The sequence below is a fragment of the Carlito syrichta genome, unplaced genomic scaffold (genome assembly GCF_000164805.1).
Source record: "Carlito syrichta isolate Samal-C Ts95f unplaced genomic scaffold, Tarsius_syrichta-2.0.1 Scaffold303653, whole genome shotgun sequence".
NCBI lineage: Eukaryota > Metazoa > Chordata > Mammalia > Primates > Tarsiidae > Carlito > Carlito syrichta.
In genome coordinates, this window is record NW_007247749.1 from 134,368 (window position 1) to 157,986 (window position 23,619).

General features: G+C 43.8%; 1 protein-coding gene across 2 annotated transcripts in view; it reads right to left on the reverse strand.

Moving 5' to 3' along the window:
• PDE4B (phosphodiesterase 4B) overlaps window positions 1–23,619 on the reverse strand; it is a 607,742-nt gene that overhangs the window by 107,932 nt on the left and 476,191 nt on the right. For both annotated transcript variants that reach the window (XM_021712820.1, XM_008058935.2), the window contains 3 exons: window positions 21,464–21,500; window positions 21,269–21,339; window positions 13,634–13,683 (listed from right to left, as the gene is read on the reverse strand). In XM_021712820.1, the coding sequence (XP_021568495.1) occupies window positions 13,634–13,683; window positions 21,269–21,339; window positions 21,464–21,500 (158 nt within the window). The remainder of the gene's footprint in view (window positions 1–13,633; window positions 13,684–21,268; window positions 21,340–21,463; window positions 21,501–23,619) is intronic.

A 23,619-nucleotide genomic window follows, 5' to 3' on the forward strand; every position in this document is an offset into this window, starting at 1 on the left:
GCGCGCTACCACGCCCGGCTGATTTTTTGATTTATTGTAGAGATGAGGTCTCGCCAAGTTGCCCAGGCGGGCTTCGAACCCGCAGGCTCAGGCAATCCACTCACCTCAGCCTCCCAAGGCGCAGGATTACAGGCTGAGCCACAGAGCCCGGCTAGAACAATGATGCTTTTAAAAAGCAACATAGGACAGGTATGAGGGAGGACTGGAAAACCAGGAATTGACTTTTGGAGGACGGACCCCTTGTAGTACAGGCTTCCCCTGCCAGGTAAGTGTTCTAGGAACCCATCAGCATCCGTGTACCAGCTAGTGTTGTTGTGAGAGGCTGCGTTTGGCTTCAGTGAATGTGTTCTGGAGATTCTTTCAGTGCATTTGCCCATTTCATGATGGCTGATTTACAAGTGCACCTGTCCACACTGTGCTGAGTGTTCAGCAGTTTTGACCCCAAACAGCATGACTCCTATGCCCCACCCTCCCTATTTACCTGACCTCACCCCAGAGACTTTTTGTTTGTTTGTTTCCATGGATGAAGACAGTCCTCAAAGGGAAATATTTTGCCGACGTGGAAGAGGTGAAACAAAAAGTGGCAAAATGCTAAAAGGTATACAAATGGAAGAGTTCAAAAACTGTTTTGAGCAGTGGAAAAAGCATCTTGATTGGTGCATTGCATCAAGCAGAGAGTACTTTGAAGGTGACTGAAGATTAAGCATGGAAGAATCAATCCACAATTTCTTATAAATAAATTCCGTTTTCTTTTGGGTCCCCTCTCATCTAGTCTAATATAATTAAATGGAGTGAGCAATTGCTGACAACAGGCAGGACTCATGATAGGAGCTATTCCAGAGGGAAGTCTTTAAATTAGATTTACGAGGACTAAGTGGAGCATGGTTTGAGAGTGTGAGGGGCATGGAGAGAGGGCGCGTCAGGGAAGGTCTGGAAGTGATCTGCGGGTGAAGAGAGGCAGACTGACCAACTTGCTATGAGAGGGGAAGGAATATGGAAAACCAGGTCAGTGAGAACAGAGACCCATTGTGTTGACTAACAGCATGCAAAGAACCCTTGCTTTCCCCTGGGATAAGAAAATAACAAGCCAGCACACATGCCCGTATGTGTGTATGCATGAACACACACATGTTTGCGCACATGCACACACATACACACAGGGCACAGAACTGGAACATTCAGACAGCTGTAGGATTCATTGCTTGTCTGGGCAGGTGCCCTGTGCAGCTGCATATGAAGAAATAAAGGAGCTTTGCTACTGAATGCCTGAAAGATTTTCGAGCTCACAAACACACGGAAAGTTTCTTCCAATGTATATTCACTGCATTCAAGGTGTGTCTACGTCACAGAACTGAGCCCTGTTCATTTGAGACCCTATGAGCAATGTGAGGATGAGAAGGAAGTCACAGTGTTATGTCCTTGGTAAGAAGACAGGCTTTTTGGTGAGAGTGTCCTTCCAAAGGTAGCGGATGGAGAACTCTGGAGACTTTGCCTTGCCATGGCCTTCTGGAGGGACGGTAACATAGCCTAAGAGCTTGAAAACGTTCTTTCAGAAGCCCAGCTTTCTTTCTGTGCAGATGGGAGTCCAGATTGGAATCACAGATTTTTAAACAAATTTTTGTCCCCCAGTCATTGTTTCAAGTTCCCCAAAACTGTTGCAGCTGGGTAGTTGCAAAGTCGTTCAGTTTCCTTGACTCCATTCACAAACTTGTCCTTCCCAGAACATACACCAGATTCAGGGAAGCTCGTTTTTCCATGAACAGGACAGCAGTCTTTCTCTCTTTATACTTGCAATTTATTGTATCACCTCTTTTTTCTTGCTCATTCTTTTTTTCAATCACTATTTTTGAGTACTGGCCCTGTGCCAGGCACTGAGCGTGCAGTCTGGGGGTGTAAATAATAGTCAAGGAGGCCGGGCATGGTGGATCACACCTGTCATCCCAGCACTTTGGGAAGCTGAGGCATGATTTCTTGAGCCCAGGAGTTCAAAACCAGCCTGGGCAACATAGCGAGACCTTGTCCATAAAAAAAAATAATAATAATAAAAATAAATTGACTGAGTGTGGTGGTATACACCTGCATTTCTTGCTACTCGGGATGCTGAGGCAGAAGGATTGCATGAACCCAGGAGGTCAAGGCTGCCGTGAGGCATGATTGTTATAGTCACATCCCTGCACTCCAACCTGGGAAACAGAGACCTCCGCACACAAACATACACACACATACACACACACACACACACACACACACACACACACACACACACACAGATAATAATAATCATAGCCCAGAACATAGGCAGTTACAGTGCATTAAACATAATTAACATTTATTTCCTGTTTCAGGTGTGCCAGCCACAGTTCCTTGGATAAGGAAACCAAGGTCCAGAGGTATTGAATGCCTTGTCTACGGTCACAAAGAAAGAGAGGAATAGGACCAGAATTAAAGTTTTGCTGCAGAGCTTGCCTTCTTAACCACAGGTGGATGGAAGGGGCAGGAGCTGGGCATCATGACAGGCAAAGTACAGGGAATACATCGGGGGTGCCAGGAACCCAGACTTGGGGTTCAGGGGGACGTTCTGTACTTAATATGCAACTCAGATAGTCAGATCACGTCCATCTGTTTCTCAAACACTCTTATGGCTCCCAGCTGAATTCACAATAAAATTGACACATCAACCATGACCTACACATGTTTGACCCCACCTGGCTTCTCTCAGCCTCCTTGACCTCACCCCTTGCTGTTGCTCAAGACACCCAGGTCTCTGGCTGTGGTACCTCTGAGGTGGTGGTTACTCTCTCAGGGACCTTCCACTCACTCAGCTCCACAGTGTGCAGGGCTCAAATTCAAAGTCACTTATTTACAGAGGCCTTCTCTGTCTTCTAACCTACTTTAGTCTCCAGAATAGCTGATGTTAATTATAACTAGAGCAAACATTAAATAATACTACGTGCCAGGTAGGGGTTTAAATGCGTCACATATAACAACTCAATTAAATATTACCACATCTCTAGTGGCAAGTACTAATACTATTCCCATTTTATAGGTGAAAAAATGATGATGAAGTGTGTAGTCATGTATTTATTCAGGTATTATTTTCTGGGCTGTAAGATCCACAAGGTCAAGGTCTTAATGCACTCTCTTCCTCACTGTATCCTCAGTGGTAAATACAGTGACTTGTATACAGTAGGTATTTAATTCATGCTTATTGAAGACATAAATGAATGAATAATGAACATGTATGAGACATATTTCTCTCAAGACATACACATTTGTTTACTACTTACAATAAAATGGATAGATTACAAAGACACTAGAGAAAGTCCTCTAATGTGTGGTAATTAGTAAGACTGTTGGTAATCCAGTCACTTTGTTTGCCTTCCTGTTGTGACGTTCTCACCATCCCCCCTTCCATAAACTGTAAAATCTGAGGTTTATAGGGGATAGAGTCAGAAACAGCGTGATCTAGGCCACAGAACAGGCATGTCCAGGCCGCAGCCCACAAGCTACATGTGGCCTAGGACAGCCAGTCATGTGGCCCCGCAAAATCTTTTCACATCATTTGTTTTTTAGCATTTATTTTCTTTGTGACTCTGTACGAAGTTCCATTTGTGAAGTTCACCATCACACCTTATTCATGACATTGCTTTTTGGCAGTACATACATTTGTGAGCAGCTGTTCCCAGTGAAGAAGCACACCATGAGCAAAATTATTTTATTATTTATTACTATTATTTTATTTAAATATTTCTGATGAGCACCTTGAAAACTTGCTAAGAATTGTGACCCCTTCCATCAAACCAGATGTGGCAGACGTGGACAGATTAGTTTCGCAAAAGCAAAGTCAAATTTCCCACTAGTTTGATAGTGCTCTCATTTTTCTAAACTTTATAACAAAAAATGGATAAAAAAAGAAGTCTTATCATGTGTCTACACTATTTTATGTAATGTATGTGTGGCCCAAGACAATTCCTCTTTACTTGATGCAGCCCAGGGAAGTCAAAATGTTAGACACCCCTGCTGTAGAGAAAAGAGCATGGGTGTCTTTTAAATAAATACAGATGTAAGTTTCAGTTCTGACTTTATCAGTAACTTGGTCTTGAGTAAGTCCCGTATACTTCCTGAGTCTTCTTTTCCCAAATATGTGAATTGGGGACAAAAATAGATGCGCAACCGTTTAGTTGGGAGAATGAGGCGAGGTAACACATTCAAAGGACACAGCACAGTGCCTGGCGCATAAAAGAAATATGCTAGATCCTGTCCACTCCTGAAACCAGAGGCAGCCATGTGGGGTTTGGAACATTATCTAGTTTATTAGACCAGCAGCCCTCACCAGATAGAACCTAGACATTTGAAGCCCAACGTAAACAGGGGGCAGAGAGAAAACTGCATTATCTGACCTGCTACCTCCGTGACCATGGCCCCAGCTGGATAGTGGCCATGGCCCCAGCTTACTCTGCGGGCACAGCTGGGCGGGGGGGGGGAGGGAGGAAAAGTATACAAAACCCTGAGGGGTCATTTTTGGTACTTGTCAACAGCTCTGGTTGGGAGGAAGTCGAGACAATAAACTAAGAAAAAGATCCAGTGAGCTCTGTTGCCTGTTCTCTCTTTCAAGGGGACAGTCCCTGCTTTGTTTCTCTTCTCTAGGGTGAAAGACCGTTCCCTGAAATGCTCCTGGCTTCCGAGAACAGCTCTGGAGGCAACTCCATAATGTGCTGGCTGGAGGATGATTAGAAGTGAGTGAGCAGAATTCACCCTGCCCCCAGGATCCCGCCCTCTTGGGGACGCAGGAGGCAGAGAAGGGAACTTCATGGTCTTCCTTCCTTATCGCCTGGCAAACCTCCATGTCCATTCTTCTCTAAGCTCATCCCGGCCTCCTCCTCCTCTCCCTCCCTCCCAAGGAAGAAAAAAGAAGGTGATGAGGGAGCTGCGGGGGTTCATTCCCATCTTAGCAGTCACTGGAAAGGGCACAGTCTTTCCCAAAGGGGCTAAAGCCCTCTCCCACGCTGGCTCTGCTGGTTACTCTCTGCTGAGCTGCCTGGATGGAAGGACCCACACCTGTGGAGGTGTGTGCCAAGCCTGCAAGCTGGACTTAAATACAACTGTGTAGAGCGGCACAGCTGCAACCATGCTCTGTAGATAGGGATGTCCTCTCAGGCACATGCAAGAGAGGGTTCTCAGCTAACTAAGGTCCGATTAATCAGAATCCTCATTTTGTCATTTTTTGGCACGCTGCTTTTATGAGAAAGGGCCACACTTAGACTGCATTCCCTCATATTCTGTATCAGGTATCAGCTCTGTCTGCCTCCTGCCTCCTCAGCTTTTCAGTGTATGTCTTGGAGAATCCTACCTTCATCTCTAAATCTGCTTCTATATAACCAGATGTTTATGGTTGTAAGGGAAAACAATCTTTTTTTTTTTTTTTTTTTTGAGTCAGAATCTTACTCTGTTGCCCAGGCTGGAGTGCAGTGGCATGCTCACGGCCACCACAGCCTCGACCTGCTGAGCTCAGGCAATCCTTCTGCCTGCCTCAGCCTTTCAAGTAGCTGGAACTACAGGCATGCGCCACCATGCCTGGCTAAGGAAAACAGTCTTAAATTCCAAAAAAAGATTCCCTTTTCGGTGTATTACTAAGGAAGGGAAGCAGACCAGAACCTTTTAGAAAGAGTTCAGGGGCTTTCTGTTTTGGTTCCCTCCTGATACCAGATGCTTGGGCTTTTCGTTACCGCATTCTGACTGCTTGCTACCTGCTTGGTGCCATGAGAGGCCCGTTATGTAGCACTAATAGGACTAATGCCAATACCAGAACTTTCTAAGCATTCTATATATGTTGACACATTTAATCCTTACAACCAGCCTATGAGGTATGCATAATTGACATCTCAATTTTGGAGATGTCACACAAAGAGGTTCAGTAATTTGTCCCAAAGTCACAGTGGTGAAGCTAGACTTTGAAAGAGGTGGTCTGACTTCAGAGGCTTCACTCTTAGCCACTATAACAGCATTTCAAATGGAATTCTCACAACAATCTTATGAGACAGAATATTAAGATGCTCTTTTTTTTTTTTTTTGAGTTGGAGTCTCACTCTGTTACCCAAGCTGGAGTGCAGTGGCACTCTCACGGCCACTGCTTCGATCTGCTGAGCTCCGATAATCCTTCTGCCTCAGCCTTCCAAGTAGTTGGAACTATAGACATGCACTACCATGCCTGACTAATTTTTTTTTTTTATTTATTGTAGAGACAAGGTCTCGTCAAGTTGCCTGGGCTGGTCTCGAACCAGCAAGCTCAGGCAATTCACTCGCCTCAGCCTCCCAAAGTGCTGGGATTACAGGCTTGAACCCGGTCCAAGATGGCCATTTTTCAAGATAAGAATACTGAGTCTCAGAGAAGTAACTTATCTGAGAAATTGACCTGGGTTCTCAGCCCAATTCTATGCAATATACTCTTTGAATACTACTTTGTGCCAGGCACTAAGGGAATAGCCCAGTGTGATCAAGAAGTCATATTTAGTTGTTTAGTTTTCTTCCATTTCTTTTAACACTGTCACTTCGTCCAGAAAGGATGCATACTAAAGAGTTTACTTCAAGTGCCTTGAAAGTCACATGTAGTTAAGATTAGCCAGAGAGGTCAGCACGTCACACGCCCCAAGGACAGGCAGATATGTAGAGAAGCCTGAACAAAGGTGAAAATGAGTCCCAACTCCTTTCCAATCTGTCTGACTCAGGCAGGGGAGTCCACTCATTTGTATTTGTTCTCTCCATCAACATTTATTGAGCATCTACTGTGTTCCAGAATTTATACAATAAATCGGAGTAAGAGGATTGGTATTTGAACTTGGGATACTCTTAGTTTAGAAGGGGAGAAAATGAACTAAGTAATTACAACACCACATGGCAAGGGCAATAATAATGGAGATGGTGAGATAATTAGACTAGTTTCAGATGAGTTGTCAGGAGCACATTAGAAGATGGCATACACGCTGAGTTGTAAAGGATTCATCCCAGGTGGAAATGGGTAAAGGAAGTACTGTTTCTTAAGCACATACTATATACCAGTCTCTGGATAGACACTATATGTATTTTAAGCCTGACTTTAGGATCCAAGAATTAGAGAAGATGAAGAATTTGTCCCCAGTGACACTGTAAAAAAAAAAAAAAATCCCTGAGCTAAAGGTATGAATGATATTGCTGGGAAAGGGCAATCAAGATAGAGGGAACAGCATGTCCGAAGGTAGGAAGGCAGGAAGGTCCCGGTGTAGTTCAGGGATAGTGTATTCCGCACACCTCAGCCATCAGCTATGCCGGGGGTGGCAGTGGAAAGTGGGAGACAAGGGCAAAGAGGAGTTAGGAGCACAATTCTTAAGGTCAAGATGTTTGGATCTTCTCTTGAAGGCGGAGTATAGCTGGATAAGAAAATGATATAACCATAATTGGGTTTTACGAGAACAATTCTAACGTCAGAATAGTAGCAGCTGGATTCGAGTGGGGAAAACTGAGGACAGTAAACCAAGTTGGAGGGCCACCCTGTGATTTAGGTACGGGGTGATGGAGCACTGAACTAAGGGGGTGGGCATGGGGAGAAAAGGAGGGGGAAGATGAGGGAGAAAGAGTAAAAGAACGGCCTGTGGCAGGCGATGAGAGAGACAAAGGGCAGACACTGGGGCCGCTACTCAGAGCCAGAAAAAGGCACAGCAGTGGAGGGGGAGAGAGCCAGGTCTCCAGATGAACCCCAAGGGGTCACCAAAGACGGTTGGATGTATGGCATTTCTATGCATACCTACTGAGAAGTGGAAGGGAGGCGTCCAGGGAACAAAGGTGCAAGGGTTGAAGAGGGAAACAGGTTCTTAAGTCAACAGGGTACATTCTGACAGCCAGGTTGGAAGAAGTCTGTCTGCTCAAGATGGCTCCCTCACTCTGAGCCTGGGAGTGGGAGAGTCCAGGTGTACGGCGAATCCTTGGCTTGGACTCCTGAGGCTGTTCAGGTAAATAGAGCAATCGAGAATACCCAGAAAGAGGCAGATGGTTCCCGAAGGGCTCTTCCTGTCACGCTGGGGAGCTGCATGACCAGGCTTGAGGCAGGCAGCAGCTGGGGCTTGGGAGGACACGGCACGTGGACAGCCTCCTGTGGGAGCATTGCAGACGGGGCAGCTGAGAGAAGTGGATCTTTCTTCCCAGCCTCCTCCTCCACCCTTTGCTAAGGAACCCTGGTGCCACAGCACGGTGCCAGCTGCATAAAGGGTGATTCATAGATGAGGGGCTGCAGTGACAAGCCTCACAGAGGCAACAGAAAGACAGAAGTGTGTGTGTGTGTGTGTGTGTGTGTGTGTGTGTGTGTGTGTGTGTGTGTGTGTGCCTGTGTGTGCGTGAGTGTTTGGGGGAGACTGTTTACTCAGAGAACTATATATCAAACACAACGTTTCTTGCAGACAATAGCGATCTGCCTGGATAATTTGTGTCACGGAATAAACATCGAGATGGGCTGGGTAAAGCCAAAGGTGAGGCTCTTTTTCAAAAGTGGGGTACATCCTTTCACACTCTCAATTCCAGGAGATGCTTTTGCACACAAAACACTCAGGCAACACTATCAGGGTATCTGCCGGAGCCTACTGTGACTGAAAGAGAAAGAAAGGCCGGAACTAAAGTGCAAAAGAAAGAAAGAAACTGTGTTTGGAGATAGGTCTGCTACAGTATAAACTTTTCCCTTTCTCTGCTTACTGCTACAGCAAAATCTGATGGTTGTCTTTGCAAAAAGCGTGTCTGTATCCAGGTCCCTGGCAGTGATTTGCCTCTGGGAGGGCCAGCAATCTATTTAATGACTCCATTGACGTCAATAGCATAACTGAAATACTTACTAACATGCATGATTCCAACTTTCAGGGGGGGTGGGTGGATGGTGTTTCTCAGCAGTACGAAAACACGAAGTGGAGTCCACCCGGATCGAACTCAGCTCTTTAGACAGCTAGTGAGATATTAGATGCTGCTGGTCTCATCAGTTCCATTAAATAGGAAGAAATATTTATGCTAAGTTTAGAAATTAATTTTGAACTAGCGAAACAGCCAAAATAAGTGAGGTGTTATTTTTGGCAATGTTTGCTTACGGGTAATATTTTAACTATTTGCACTTTGGCTGGCTTGTTAATGTTTTTGTGACTGCCCATACTTAATTTTAGATCGGTATGAAATAATTGCAAATCAATATAAACAGCCCAATGTTGACGCTCTGGGGTAAACTTTCACAAGACGCTGGCTATTTTAGACAAAAGCAATTCTTACAAAACTGCCATCTGGGGAATTATTCTCAAAAGTACTGGGACTTTTCTGGTTCATTTGCCCAATGGTTTTGTATGCAGGCTGTCTAAACACTCAGAATGAGCAATTAAGGCAATTATCCTAAAAATTCAGGCCACACGGCATCCAGAATACTGAAGAAAGCGTGGTCTGATATTCTTAACTTTTTCTTCCTCTTTTTTTCATTTCCTTTCTTTCTTTTGTTCCTTGCAATTTCCTCCGATCCTCCTGTATCGTGAGTGGTCGCAGCCTTTGGTCACAAGATTGATTGTATTCCTGTTTGTCTGTAAGTGTTGTAATCCTGCTTGACGGTTCTTGCTTAATGTAGAAACCAAGCAGAGGCTCTGCTTATGCCGGGCTCTGTTTCCAGTCATCTGACACAGAGCAGTGCTCAGAACAAAGCTGTGGTTCTCAGAGAGCCCTCTAACCGGCACACTGAGGCCCTCTCTCCTCCCAGGACCAAGGAGCCCTGACAGAGAATGAGAGCTGAACCCGTGTCATGACTTTCTGAATTCCACAAAATCAAAGATAACTCCCTGACTCACTTGTCCACCACTTGAACAGATGCTGGTGCACCCCCATGAACCTCCAGGAGGACAGTCTTAACCAAGTAAACACAGAGGAGGAACCCAGTCGAGAAACAGTCTCTTAGGAGAAAATCTTTTCTTCTGCTTCATCGACTGGTAAAAGCGTTTCTTCCCCAGAATAGCCTGGATACGTATGGAAAGAAATGAATTCCCCTGAGCACTGGGAAAACCTTAATTAAGTGCTTCTCACATAGGCCAATCTACTTCAGACTTTACTGGAAAGCCCTGTGCTGCCTCATCCTGTTTCTTTGAACACAGTCTTTTCTTGAGATGTGTCCTAATTCATTGGTGTTGAAAATCACCATAAGCCAAGGTAGTGGACACCCAGGCGGCTCTCCTATCATCTTGGAGACCTGGTGTACTGTCATTCTGATCTGTTACCAGTAGGGACGCTTTTGCTCAATATGCTTATTGGTAAATTTTAGAACAAGGATATTGCATAGAGCACCCAATCGTACATACCAATTTGGTCACTAAAATATTATATACATGACACATATTATTATTCATCAAGTCACATTTATATGACTCAGAAGTGGTAGCCTTTAAAAGGCATCCTTTTGTAAGACAAAGATTCGTGTGCATGCATGGACCCCAATTTTCCTCAATTATTTGATTTTTTTCTGTTGAAAATAGTTTGGGGGTCTGGAGTCCTGAGAATAGCTTCAGTTTTCCAATTGAATGTGTACAGGTGACAGAATTCAGGTTCCTGCCTTGTTTTGGAGTTTTCTTTCTTTTTCTAGTCTATTTTTTGCCTTTCTGTTTCCACCCTTGAGCACCACACAGAGAAAGCCTGGAATTCATGCTCGTGAAAAAGCAAAATGTGACACAAATTGAGATGCCCATTAAATTCTGTAGCACTGGCATTTTCTACACCCCAGGAGGATTTACTGCATCTTTCTCCTCAGCCTGGCAGCCTGTGGCTTCTAGCATGTTCTTTCTGGGCTTGACACTGCCCACTGCTTTACTTTGTCTTTCCTATTCAACAAACAACATGGCAGCTTCTTAGATTTTACTCTCTCTGTTCAGAACCTATATGAGCACACCCCTATAAGCAGTTATGGCATGTGTCCCAACATCTAACAATTCCAATGCAATAACAGATTTTTTTTAAAAAGTAAAAAAACACAACTTGTATATTTTTATAGCAATGGAGAAAAAATATTGGCTCACTATTAAGTATTAATTTTATGAATATCTTCTTTCAGATACAGTCCCCAAATTTTATGTAGTTATCCTGGTCAATTTGATGCTTACTATGTTCTTATTAGGTAAAAATAATTATACTATGGCACCATGAACGATAGTCACAAATAAGGTGTGACCCTCGTCTTGAGAAGTTTCAACTCCAATGGAAGAGACATTCTAACCAAGAGTTAAAGTGTACTCAAGAATTAAATTGTTGCCATAGCACAAAAAGAAGCAATTATGCCCATTAAAAAAAAATCCAAGGTGTCTCTGCAGAGGAAGGAAATGTGTGTTGAGCCTCAAGGTATGAGCACACCTTGGTTCAACAGTGAGAAGAGAGGAATTTCAGTCGGAGATTTCCTTTGACTTCCCCATTGAATATTTCATTTAACCATCAATTTGTAAATGTACCAATTTAACCATGCTTTCTGACAACTGGTTTTTAAAATAAATTGCATTTTCCTCATTTATATGTTAAAAAAAGAAGCCTTTTAAGATTTGGCTTCCTCCCCCACCCCATCTCAAACTTGCTTCTGTACGAGAATAGCATTGTCTAAGTCAGGCTTTTTAAACAAAACTGGGTTGTTGCTAAATCTGTTTAAATTATTGTGAATTTCTTGTACTGTTTATGTTTGATTTCAGTTGAAATACAACTAATGAAAGCCCAGTCTTACTATTGTGAAAATCATATTTTCAAACAGCACTCCAGTTCTCAATTCTGTTTGCTCCGAGCTACTCGGTTTTCATTCCCCTTTAAAATTTCTATCTAAAACACACCTCTTTGTCATGTGCTGATAAATATTAAAATAACAGGAAAAATCTGCCTGACTTATTTCAGCTGATAATAAGAACAAAACACGGGATGAGTGTCTCCTCCTTCCTTTTCTAACCATAGTTAAACGTTAAGGACATGTTGAAACCTATAATTGCATAATAATTGGTATTACTACATTCTCTTCCCAATAAAAAGCCAGGATTTTTGTAGTTTGTCACAAAGACAGACAAAAACAAATTGCCTCAGTGGCATTGTCATTTCTTTGCTCCATTGTTTTAAAAGAATTTATCAAAAGGATCTCTAGTTGCCAAGCTGTAGTATCTGTGCCAATAATCACAAAATGATCTTTCCAATTGCATCAGTGGCTGGTGAGCAAATTTATAGAACCATAACATCACAAGTCCTCCTAATGTTTGTCAGTATTTGTTACAAGAAAAATAAAACATAATCTGAATATTCAAATTGATGTCAAATGCATTTTAGTAAATTTGGCTAACGGAAATTGAACCATATTGCCTGAATGGTAGACTGCCTCAATGGTAGGCCAGTAAGAAGAAATGCTACGTGTTTCAAAACGACCTGCTTTGATCTCCAAGTATGTAACAACAGTTAAATGTGAAAAACACTCTATTTTGTTTCCTTATAAAACTTCTAAAGAAAATGGTACTTGTGACACACAAGGTTTTAAAGTCCATAGTCCTACTTTCTTCTTCGTGTTTCATGTCCTAGGACTCTAGAGTAAACTCACCCTTTACTTAACATCTTTTGTTCAATTTTACTCTTGTTCTCAATCTTTCTCTTATAAAAATATCTTTGAAGACATGTACCGTAAATACTTCAGAGGCCAGGGAGCCCATACAATCTATTGCCTTTGCTCCCTCCTTTTAGAAGTTGGGGTTTCATAATACTTCATTATACTTATGGCCGTGATACAGGCCAGAGAACACAACAGCCAGGTAGGGTAGATGATAAGTATGAAACACGACAGGAAACAGAAAAGTGTAGAGGCAATGTTGGGTGTTAGGTGAGCTCAGTATGAATACATCTTAATCATTCTCCTGTGGTTTTACTCAAGCCCACTGCTATAATAGTGAGGAACAGATTTTGGGTGGGGGGACTCCATTTGAACTTTTAAAGGTGTCATCTAACTGGCTGCATTTGATGACCGAAGAACTTCTGTTTAACACATCTCCGTGGTGTTCCTTCGGATGGCCCTTCCTCTCTGCAGCTCTCAAGGCTACCTGAAAGGCAGATGCACTGGACTGAAAGACGAGAGGTCAGGTTCTTTAAAAAACAAAAAACCTTTGAGGAACAAAGTTGGATGACCTCCAAGAGAAATGATTCGTGACCTGGCAAGAGCCTTTGGTTTCACGCCTGGCAAGGATGCAGCTTCCAGTGGGATGCAGAGTTGACGCGAAAAGGAAACCACGAACATGCCCTCCGGGACCCTCCCGCCCCCAGGGAGCACCCCAGGCCTTGGCGGTTCTCTGGGAGTTCACTGGGGCCAGCAAGAGGAGGTCGGGTTGTATTATCAATACAGCTCTGCCTCCCGCTCCTTTTCTGGGAAGTGGCGTTACCACACCTTGATCACCTTCTGAAAACCTGGCCATACAATGGGCACATTACTTAATACTGCTTTTAATTGAGTTTCACATAGAGTTGGGAAAAAAGTCACCAAGAGACACATTTGAGGACCACAAGAGGCAAACAAGTGCTATAAGTCTAAAAATGGTTTTGAATAAGAGGTCCATTTGTCATTTCGACACCGTGAGATAGACCTCATGCCATGGCCTACCTTGCAGGTTGACTCTGGAGACAGGAGGTTGGCTAGCAGCTGGGGACCTCCTGTGGAGACAGAGAAAAGAAGGACTGAGTGTGTTTCTTAACACTCCCCACCCCACTCCTGTATCCCACCCCACGGTTACTAAGGAGTTTTCCAGGTCAGAAGAAGCTATCAAGTGACGGAACGCTAACTCCGGAAGGCAAGCTCCTGTCACATGGGTAGATGGCTGCAATTCTCTCACATCCAGATGGCCTGGAATTTCCCTATGCACAGCTTCAGGATGCTTTAGCTCTCCAGGAAGGAAGTTGTTTACTCCAGGTCCCCAACCAGTTCCTCTGTTCTAGGTTTTACTGTTCCCAGAAGCCCTCAAAAGAGGAGACGCTTGCTCAGGCATCACTTTTAATGCCAGAGTGAGTCCCAGTTCCTTTGGGCAGTGCTGTAAGAAGTTACTACCCGAGGGACCCTCAGTGATCAATCAGTTCAGGCCCCCAATATCTTGCATCTCAGGAAACTGAGACCTAGAGTGGTGAAGTCATTTGCCAAAGGTCCCAGAGTCATAAGTAACAATAACCTAGCTTGCTTTACTTAGGGAGCCATCTTTCCAGGGAGGAACCGGGTGCCATTCTACATTATAACATGCCTGCTGGGGTCAGGAGTCAATGAAACAAGCAAACACACCCATGTTCTCCTAATACTGGGGCTCCTCCTTTTTCGTTGTTTCTTTTCCTTTCTCTGCCCCCTCACCCTCCCATTTTGCTGCTCTTATGTCCTTCTCATGCTTTGCAGAACTTTTGCCAGACTCTCTGGGGTTCTCTGTGCACTGCTGGAGGGCCCCTCAGGAACAGTATTGATCGGTGCCCTCAGACTCTAGAGTGCTTCAGAATCACCCGGAGGGCTTATTGAAACACGCGGCTAGGCCCTACCTCCAGAGTTTCTGGTTTAGTGGGCCTGGGTGGACTTGAGAGCTTGCCTTTCCAACAAGTTCCCAGGTGCCGCTGATGCTGCTGGTCTGGAAACCATGCTTTCAGAACAGCTACTACCTAGGACTCTCCGTCCCACTAAGGTGTGAGGATATTAGCATCCAGCCAAAGAGTGGGATTTAAGGTCCGTGGTTCTCTTATGTGGACGGACATCAGACTCATCTGGGTAGCTATTAAATTCCTTTCTCTGTCTCTGAAGAGTCTGTTTCAGTGTATCTGGGATCATCCCTGAGAATCTGTGTTGTTACTGCTCTGTGGATTTTCCAGGCATGGGAGAGTTTGAAAAAGAAGCCAAATTCTAAACGATAGAGAATGGCCTCCAGAGTTGCTGCTAAGGAATGGGAGCGTCTTCCTACCGGTATGGCCACAACATTATTTCCTTACTTTTTGTTATTGCTGTTTGTTTTTTGAGTTGGGGTCTCACTCTATCACCCAGACTGGAGTGCATGGGTACAATCACAGTTCACCACAGCCTTGTCTTCCTGGGTTCAGGTGATCCTCCTGCCTCAACCTCCTGAGTAACTAAGATGACAGGCATGCACCACCACCCCTTGCTAATTTCTAGATTTTTTGTAGAGACAAGTTCTCGCTATGTTGCCCAGGCTTGTCTCAAACTCCTGAGCTCAAGTAATCCTCCCCGCTCAGCCTTCCCAAGTGCAGGGATTGCAGGTGTGAACCTCCATGCCTGGCCTTCCCTGGATTTTTAAGAGCTCCAAACCAATCTCTGACCCCTCCTAAGGGCAATCAAGCTTCTAGGTAACCATACCTTGTAGAAGCAGGGTCTGTGGACAGGGTTTACATCTACCGCTAACTGGGTGATCCTAGACAAGGTACTTTTAAACTCTCTGTGGCATGAAATTTTCACAAGAGAAGGGAAATTATCGTCCCATAATTTCTTTTACCTGCTAGGCACAGTGCTAGATACTTCTTACTTCCATAGGGAGTAGTATTATCTCATCTTAAAGATATGAAAACTGAAACTCAGGGAGGTTAAGACACATATTGATGCACTCGTAGTTTGCAACTGTCATGGCTGGGATTCAGAGCTAAGTCTTTCTGAATCCAAAGTGCTTTCCCTTTCCACTATACCGTCTGCTGATAACACCTGCACCCGTACCGAGGACTGTTTTACAGGAAAATTAAGAGCTTAAATTCCAAACTCCTTAGCCTGGCATTCAAAGTCCTTTGCTCTCTGGCTTCAACATACTTTTCCAGCGTATCTGGGAATTCCTCCTCATCCGACATTTCATCTCAAGCCCCTGACTGGCTGTGCACTCTTATGTGTCTTGCACATGTTCTGCTCTGTTGAGTGTTTTTCTTCTCTTTCACACATCCCGTGACCATGGTTGGGCATCATCTCCTGCGAAGAGCCTTCCCTTCTTTGAGTGGCCCTCCCTGTGCTCCATAGTTTCCTGTCTTAGCCCATCATTGGCTCCTCCTCGGTTGCAATACCCATTCTCCTGTCTGTCTCGTTAACTCACCTGTGAGAGACTCAAGCACAGACTGAAACTTGTGCATCATCATAACCCTGGAATCTGACATAATAACTGGGGTGCTGAAGGTATTCCATACAGAGTCATTGGATTAACACAGTTTTAGTAATTTGATTTTGCATTTTCTCCCGTGTTTCCAAAGAAGGCTTCTGTGAAAGGAGACACTGAACTAGGAGACCCTACATATTGATTATGTTGACTTTTTCCATAGCATGGCTACTCGCAGCATCCAATTTGCTCAACAGTGTCTTGGAAATTACACATATTGCACAAATTCTTTTGTCCGAGAAGTTAATTTTTAAAATATGGCTTTTATTTTAGAGCTGTTAATTCAGATAAACATCTCTGTGTGTAAGCTTTGGAAAGGCAGGGACCATGTGTATTTGGTCTATCAATTATTCTTGAGACCTGGTGCAAAGAAGAGGTACAATACATTGTAAGTGAATGAGGAACTTTTAGAAACCACACGACTGCTGCAGGGTATAGAGTGCCAGTTAGAACACTGTGAGGAATGCCAGAGGAAAATGGCATTGGCTGCCCAGTTTCCAATGGTCCTTGACTTACGGAAGAATCCTAAGAAGTTGGATGACTGGCTGCTGAAAATAAAATGGCCACGGCAGTTAAGACTTTCCTGCCCTAAACAGCACAGTGGAGGAAGACTGGACTATAATTAAGAAGATAGGAATCCTTATCCGGGCGCTGGCTCCTTCTCACTGGACAACCCTGGGCGAATCACTGAACTTCTCAGTTTCTTTCTCACTTGGGGAGAGCCGGCAGCAACTCACATCGACTGGTGATTTACAATGTGCCAGGTCCTGTGTGAGGGGTTTTACACTTATTTCCTCACTTAATCGGAGGAAATTTGGCTGGGTTTCTTCCAGTTCTGAATGCTCAAGGTTTTATGATTCTCGGCTAATTTAAATCCCATGCCAAAGAGCATAAAGCAATGAAAGACACTTCAGGTATACACTGAAAACAAAATTAAGTGGTTATTAATTACTTCCCAAAGATTACATACATGTTGATTAAATTATGCTTCAGAAGAATGCTAATACAAAGATGTTACATGGTTTCCTGGCAGCCACCGGGGATACTGGTGATGCTGGTGACAGGGTTGAGTGATAAAAGAGGACAGCTCTTTGCTCCCAGCAACGTCCTCTGGTAATCAGGGTGCTGAATGGTGGGTGCACTCACTCCCACACCTGATTATTCCATCTGTCTCTTTGAAGCCAGCAAATGCTTTAAGAATGCTGATCTGAATTAACAACTCTACATGAAAGCCATATTTTCAAAATTAACTCCTGGGACAAAGGAAATGTAGGTTTTAATTTGCAGCCAAGAAATACAGGCCCGTTCAAGCCTCCCTCAATAGGACATTTTATGGAAGGGCAAGCCACCCCCACAGGAACCCTGAGATTTCCACACTTGGGTGGTAAGGCTCCAGCAGTAAAGCTCCAGACAATGGGGCTGCTTCTATGCAGAGCAAAGAGCCAAGAGATAAAAAGAATCTTGACTTATAAGAAGTATATTTCCATGTGGGAGTTCCTTTTTATATAATAAACTACACTATCCAGATATCTATGAAAACCACTCCAATGACATAATTATTACTTAAACATTACATTCAAGGCAGGGAGTGGCACCCAGGAAGCCAAATCGACTATCCTAGAAAGCACCTTTCGAGTTCCAAGAATCCTACAATTTTGGTTGTTAAGTGAATGTGTGTGTGGTGGGGGAGGGGTGCTCTTTGCAAGCCACATCCACTCCTGGCATTCTGGCCTCGGTTCCTTCTCTTGGATTTTCTTTAGTTGTTTGAGGGCATTGACTAGAAATACAATCGTGCACTAAATAGACCCTCAGTTTTCCATCCTGTCCCTGCTAGCCTGCTCCATGGATGGCTGTTTGATCTAATTGATTTCAGTTCCCTGATGGTTGAAAACAATCTGGGCTAGACTGAGGTAATGTCAATTCCCTTGGGTGAAGCTCTCTAGTGGAGCGTGTGCCCTGCATTACATGTTTGTTGGCTGCTGTTGATTACAAAATAAAACTTGAAATCAGTAATAAGATTTAAAATAGGAAACCAGTAATAACACTTAACTCTAAAAACACGTGCATGGATTTGAGAAAGATCATTAGATGCAACTATCTTACCACTGGAGACCTACTCAGTTTGCTAAGTCTGGTTTGCTTTGGACTAAAGGTGACACAAGGGGCCGTGATTTGAGGGCTGATCCTCGCCCAGAGTGTAAGAATGGGCTCTGGGTCAGTTCTGTGTATAGCAGTTATGGTCTTAGGGTACTTGGTTCTTGAAGGCTCACATGAACCCTAACCTTTAAGGGTTTAAAAAGACCTGGGTCAGCCGGGCTCGGTGGCTCAGCCTGTAATCCCGCGCCTTTGGGAGGCTGAGGTGAGTGGATTGCCTGAGCCCGCGGGTTCAAGACCCGCCTGGGCAGCGAGACCTCATCTCTACAATAAATCAAAAAATCAGCTGGGCGTGGTAGCGCATGCCTGTAATTCCGGCTACTCGGAAGGCTGAGGCGGAAGGATCGCCGGAGCCCAGCAGGTCGAGGCTGCGGTGGCCGGGAGCGGCCACTGCACTCCAGTCTGGGCGACAGAGTGAGATTCCAACTCAAAAAAATAAAAAAGAAACAAAAGAAATAAAAAGACCTGGGTCTTGAGAATGTTGTTTCACTGGCATAGCTTATTCATCAGCAGGGCTAGTCTAAATGCCCCATGCTACTAACAGAGGAGAAAACAATCTAAGCCCACGCCAACAGATAAGACTGAGAACACCATCCCTTCACTCCGCCTTCTCCTTAGAGCTGTGCAATGCGGCATTCTGAGTCCAGCTATGACAAAGTGACCTTTGAACGTGTCCTTATTAATCCCCTCGCCCCTATCATTCTGGGTCAGGGCTTCACCCACAACATTTTATTTATTTTTATCTTTTATTTTTTTGAGTTGAAATCTCACTTTGTTGCCCAGGCTGGAGTGCAGTAGCACACATGCTCACAGTCACCCAGCATTGACCTGCTGGGCCCAGGCAATCCTTCCACCTCAGTCTTCCAAGTAGCTGGAACTACAGGTGTGCGCTACCACACCTGGCTAATTTTTGATTTATTGTAGAGTCGAGGTCTCACCAAGTTGCCCAGGTGGGTCTCAAACCCGCGGGCTCAGGCAATCCACTTGCCTCGGCCTCCCAAAGTGCCGGGATGACAGGCTGAGCCACCGAGCCTGGCTAACCCATAACATTTTAATTCCTGAAAATCCTAGTTTAACTAGTATCTCTGTCTTCGGGCTTTCTGACCTTCATCTCTTCCATAAGTTATCCCTAAATGTCTTTCTGTTCCAAAGCCTTCCAGGAACTTCTCCCCATAACCCAGAGGATTTGGTGGTAGTGAATAAAAAGCACCCTGCAGTGGGTGTCAGGATGCCAGGCTTTGAGAACTGCTCTGTTGCTCACTAGAAGCAGCATGTTTTTGTGTAAGTCATTGACTCTCCCTAAGCTTTGTTTCCTTATCCAAGATGGAGAAGAGAGCTTGCAGAGAACAACAGCCCACGATTGCTGAACAGCATTCCTTGTGGCTAGAGGCCTGATCTGCTTATCCACCACTGTTACCTCCAGACACTTACTGTTAGAATGCAAGTCCTGAAAGGGCAGAGACCTTGTCTGTTTTGGTCACAACTGTGTCATCAGTGCCCAGAACAAAGTAAATATTTGCTAAATGCATACATATGTGCATGAAGGAATAGTATGTACTGAATAAATGCTTGCTGGATGAATTAATTAGTGAATAAATTAACAGGGAGTACCACTCCAAAAGAGGCTGGGCAAGCCTCTAGATTTCATGTACATTGCGCTAAACATGAACCCAGTCAACTTTCAATCACAATAACTTGAGCTGGGTCAAGGGGTGCTTTGGGGGTCAAGCACCAGAATTCAAACTTTATCTTGGTGATAACGGTGGACCCCAGAAATGCCTCAGGTTGGAAGGTGACACAGTCCAGCAGCATGTGAGAAGGTCACTCTGGGGGAGTCTGGAGGACAGATCAGAGGAGGAGAGGCCAGTGACAGGCAAGATCCCGTCGGGAGTGTACAGACTCATCTCACAAGGAGGCCTACTAACATGTACTAGGACAGGGAGAGGCAACGGAAGTATTCAGAGCAAGGCTGACTCCCACTTTCAACAAACCCACTCTGAAAATTTGATTGAAAGCAAAATAGAGGACTGATGAATAATCCCACAAGGGTTGGAGAGAGAGGGTATTTGGTAATGAACACTGGCTGAAAGATCGGGAGAGTAAGGTTTTTGCCCTGAGGTATCTCTAGTTTAGAGCATGAATGTTAGCAAGTCTCTGGATTCCTGACAGTTTGGGTTTCTTCTGTAAAACAACAAGGTCGAATCAAGGGTCTCCAAGACTTCCTCCAGCACCCCTCCATCCCAGGGTCATAGATTACATGGCTGTCTGAGCCCTGCAGTAATCTTTTAAAACATGCAGAAGAGTGAGCCACATAGCACTTAGATTAGGCTTAAAAGTTGAAATGATTTTGGAGAAAAAAGTTACTGCAAGGAATATCGAGTTCATACTTCATTTTACAGATAAGGAGATCAAGGGTCAGCAATGTTAATAGAATGACCAAGGTAACGTATTTAGTTGGGGGCAGAGGGGAAGATAATCCCACTCCTATTCATTAAACTGCATGAGCATGTTTCTATATTATCAAAATATAGGCAAGTTGAACTTGAACTCTTTGGTACCTTTAATTTTAAGTTTTGATATCTGAATTCATTAATAGTTTATTCAAAAAGACTTTTAATAGAATTTATGGCCATTGCTTATCAAAGTGGCAAATATATTTAGGTCAACCAAAAAAATTCTCATCTCATTTGTTCATTTGTGGAACTCCTACTGAGTACTAAGTGTTAAAGGTACAAAGATTAATAAGACTCAAACTAGTTAACTTTTAATATTTTACCAGTTCTAGAATATTATGACATTCCCTCCTATTTTCAAATTTTATTGTCCATCCTAACTTAGCTCAGAGGGCAAATTTCCTTGAAATAGTTGTGTGTGTGTGTGTGTGTGTGTGTGTGTGTGTGTGTGTTTAGTGCCGTTTCATGTTTTTTGCCTTTTGGAAGGGATTCATGACGTCACAAAAAGTCGATGCTTACTTGTTAGATGTTCCATGAAGGTTTGTCAGTACAGTGAAGTTGTTTCTCACACTTCGCAAGCTGGCAAGGACCTATAAGAAAAACGTTTCCTCTGGTTAGGGACAAAAGAAGACAAATGTCCAGGTTCAGAGACCACACTTAGAAACCACACCCAGGGACAGAGGGAGGGCAAGCCAGGGCCAGCAGGATACATACCTGGGCAAAAGGAGTTACAATCAAGTCATCTCCATGTCTGGCGAAAGAGAGAAAAGAGACATTTAGAAATGCATTGGAATTATAACTGTGACAGAGATCCTATAATATTAAACTTTATCAATGTCAGCTACGCAAATGGTATACAAGTCCTTCTACCTGGATATAAGGCAGGACTCACAATTTGGTAGGAATGGGGATCCCCAGAGCTTGAAAGGGAAAAAAAAGTACAGTACCACATTCATGACTCCTGGATGTACAGTGACTACACGTAAAGGCATTTGCAGTAAGCGTATACCTTCAGGGTCTATCCCTATTAAATAACAGACTCAGAGCACTGTAATTCAAAGCGACTTGTGGATGTTGGTTACCAGAGCCAGGAAATTCAAATGGAGGACCCACAGGGACACACACAGTTGGAAAAAGTGGCTGAACAGTCTGGATAAAGGTGAACTTTGGATTTCCTGGCTTTTGTTGATTTGAACCACAGCTTTAGTGCCATTTAAGTACAGACTTCTGTCTGGGAATCCCATTACTTTTTGTTTTTAATGTCACTTTTTTCTTAAAGTACCCAAGGATAAGCTTTTAATGGAACTGTGTGGCTGAACCTATTCTAAACCGTACTATTGTCACTCATTTTGTCCCAGAGACCTAGGTAGCACCTAGTGTTGTATAAATCTGAACTTAGAAAGAATCAAAACTGTGTTTTCAGAAGTGTACTCTCTCCCATCTGGCACAGACTTCAAGAAATCTATTTAAGCCTGTATTCAGCAAGTTCCTACTGGAGATACTAGAAGACATGTAGGACTGAGTGGCAGTCACAAAATCAGGTTGATTTGCTATGACAGCGTGAATCTAATGGTGCATTGATCTCCCCTCAGGGTCTGGTCTACTTTCCCTGTCTGTGTGATCCTCACACAAATATGGTGCTTTATCGGTTAACTGCACAAGGGCAATGAGTAATTGTTAAGCATTTTATGTATATTATCTTACTTAATTCTTGTAACAAGGCTGTGAGGCAGGTTCTCTAATATTTCTGTTTTGAAAATGACATGAAACTTCAGAGCAGTCAAACAACTCCTTAACTAGCGCATAGCTAGTAAGTGGAAGAAATGACTGATTCCAAATGGAAAAACTGAGACTGATTGATTCCAAAAATCTGTGCTTTTAAACACTGTGCTTCCTATTTTATGATGATGCTGCATAGTTGACACATCAAATTATGCAGACTCCAGGATCTCCCAAATTAAAACAGAGCAGGGGAGACAAAAAAGCATTTTAAAGACTGCAACAGACATTTTAAACACAGAATGAGGACAAACAATGGATACTTGATGAAGTCCAAAAGAGAGGTGATAATTACAGTTCAGAGAAAGTAGGCAAGGGTTGATCCAGTGAGTGAGTGGTGTTTGAGATAAGAAGCAGGCTTTAAAAATGCATGGTAGAGTCCACCAATGGGAGAAAAGGCAAGAACAAAGTCACTGAGATAGAAAGTAGGCTTTGAGCAGTAGCTCACGCCTGTAATCCTGAGGACCATTTGGGAGGCCAAGAAGGGAAGATCCTTTGAGGCCAGGAGTTAGAGACCAGCCTGGTCAACACAGTGAAACTCCCATCTCTACAACAAACAAACAAACACAAAAATTAGCTGGGCATGGTGGCATGCACCTGTAGTCCCAGCTGGGCATGGTGGCAAAGGTAGGGGGAAGGCTGGAAGCCAGAGGTTTGAGGCTGCAGCAAGCTATGATCACATCACTGCACTCCAGCCTGGTTCACACAGTGAAACCTCGTCTTCAAAAGAAAACAATAATAATAATAATAATAAATTTAAAAAATAAAAATATTGAACAAGCTCACTGAGATGCTTGGTGGCTGTCTGGGGGAACCTGAGCACATTAACCACAGACATTTGTAAAGGGTAGAAGGTCCGCCACACCCATATTAGGGGCAGTCTGGACAGAGATGATAGAGTGTTGGTGCTTAGCTCAGTAGGAAGAAATGAGCCAGTGAAGATTTTTAGTGAACATAAAAGTGTTTTAGAAAGTAAAATGCTATGGTCTCAGTGGGATGGGTTGGAGAGGGGACAGTACCAGAAGAATTGTCAGGGAGATGGTGCAGTCATTCAGAGAAGGAATAGGCAAGGCCAAGAAAAAGCAGAATGA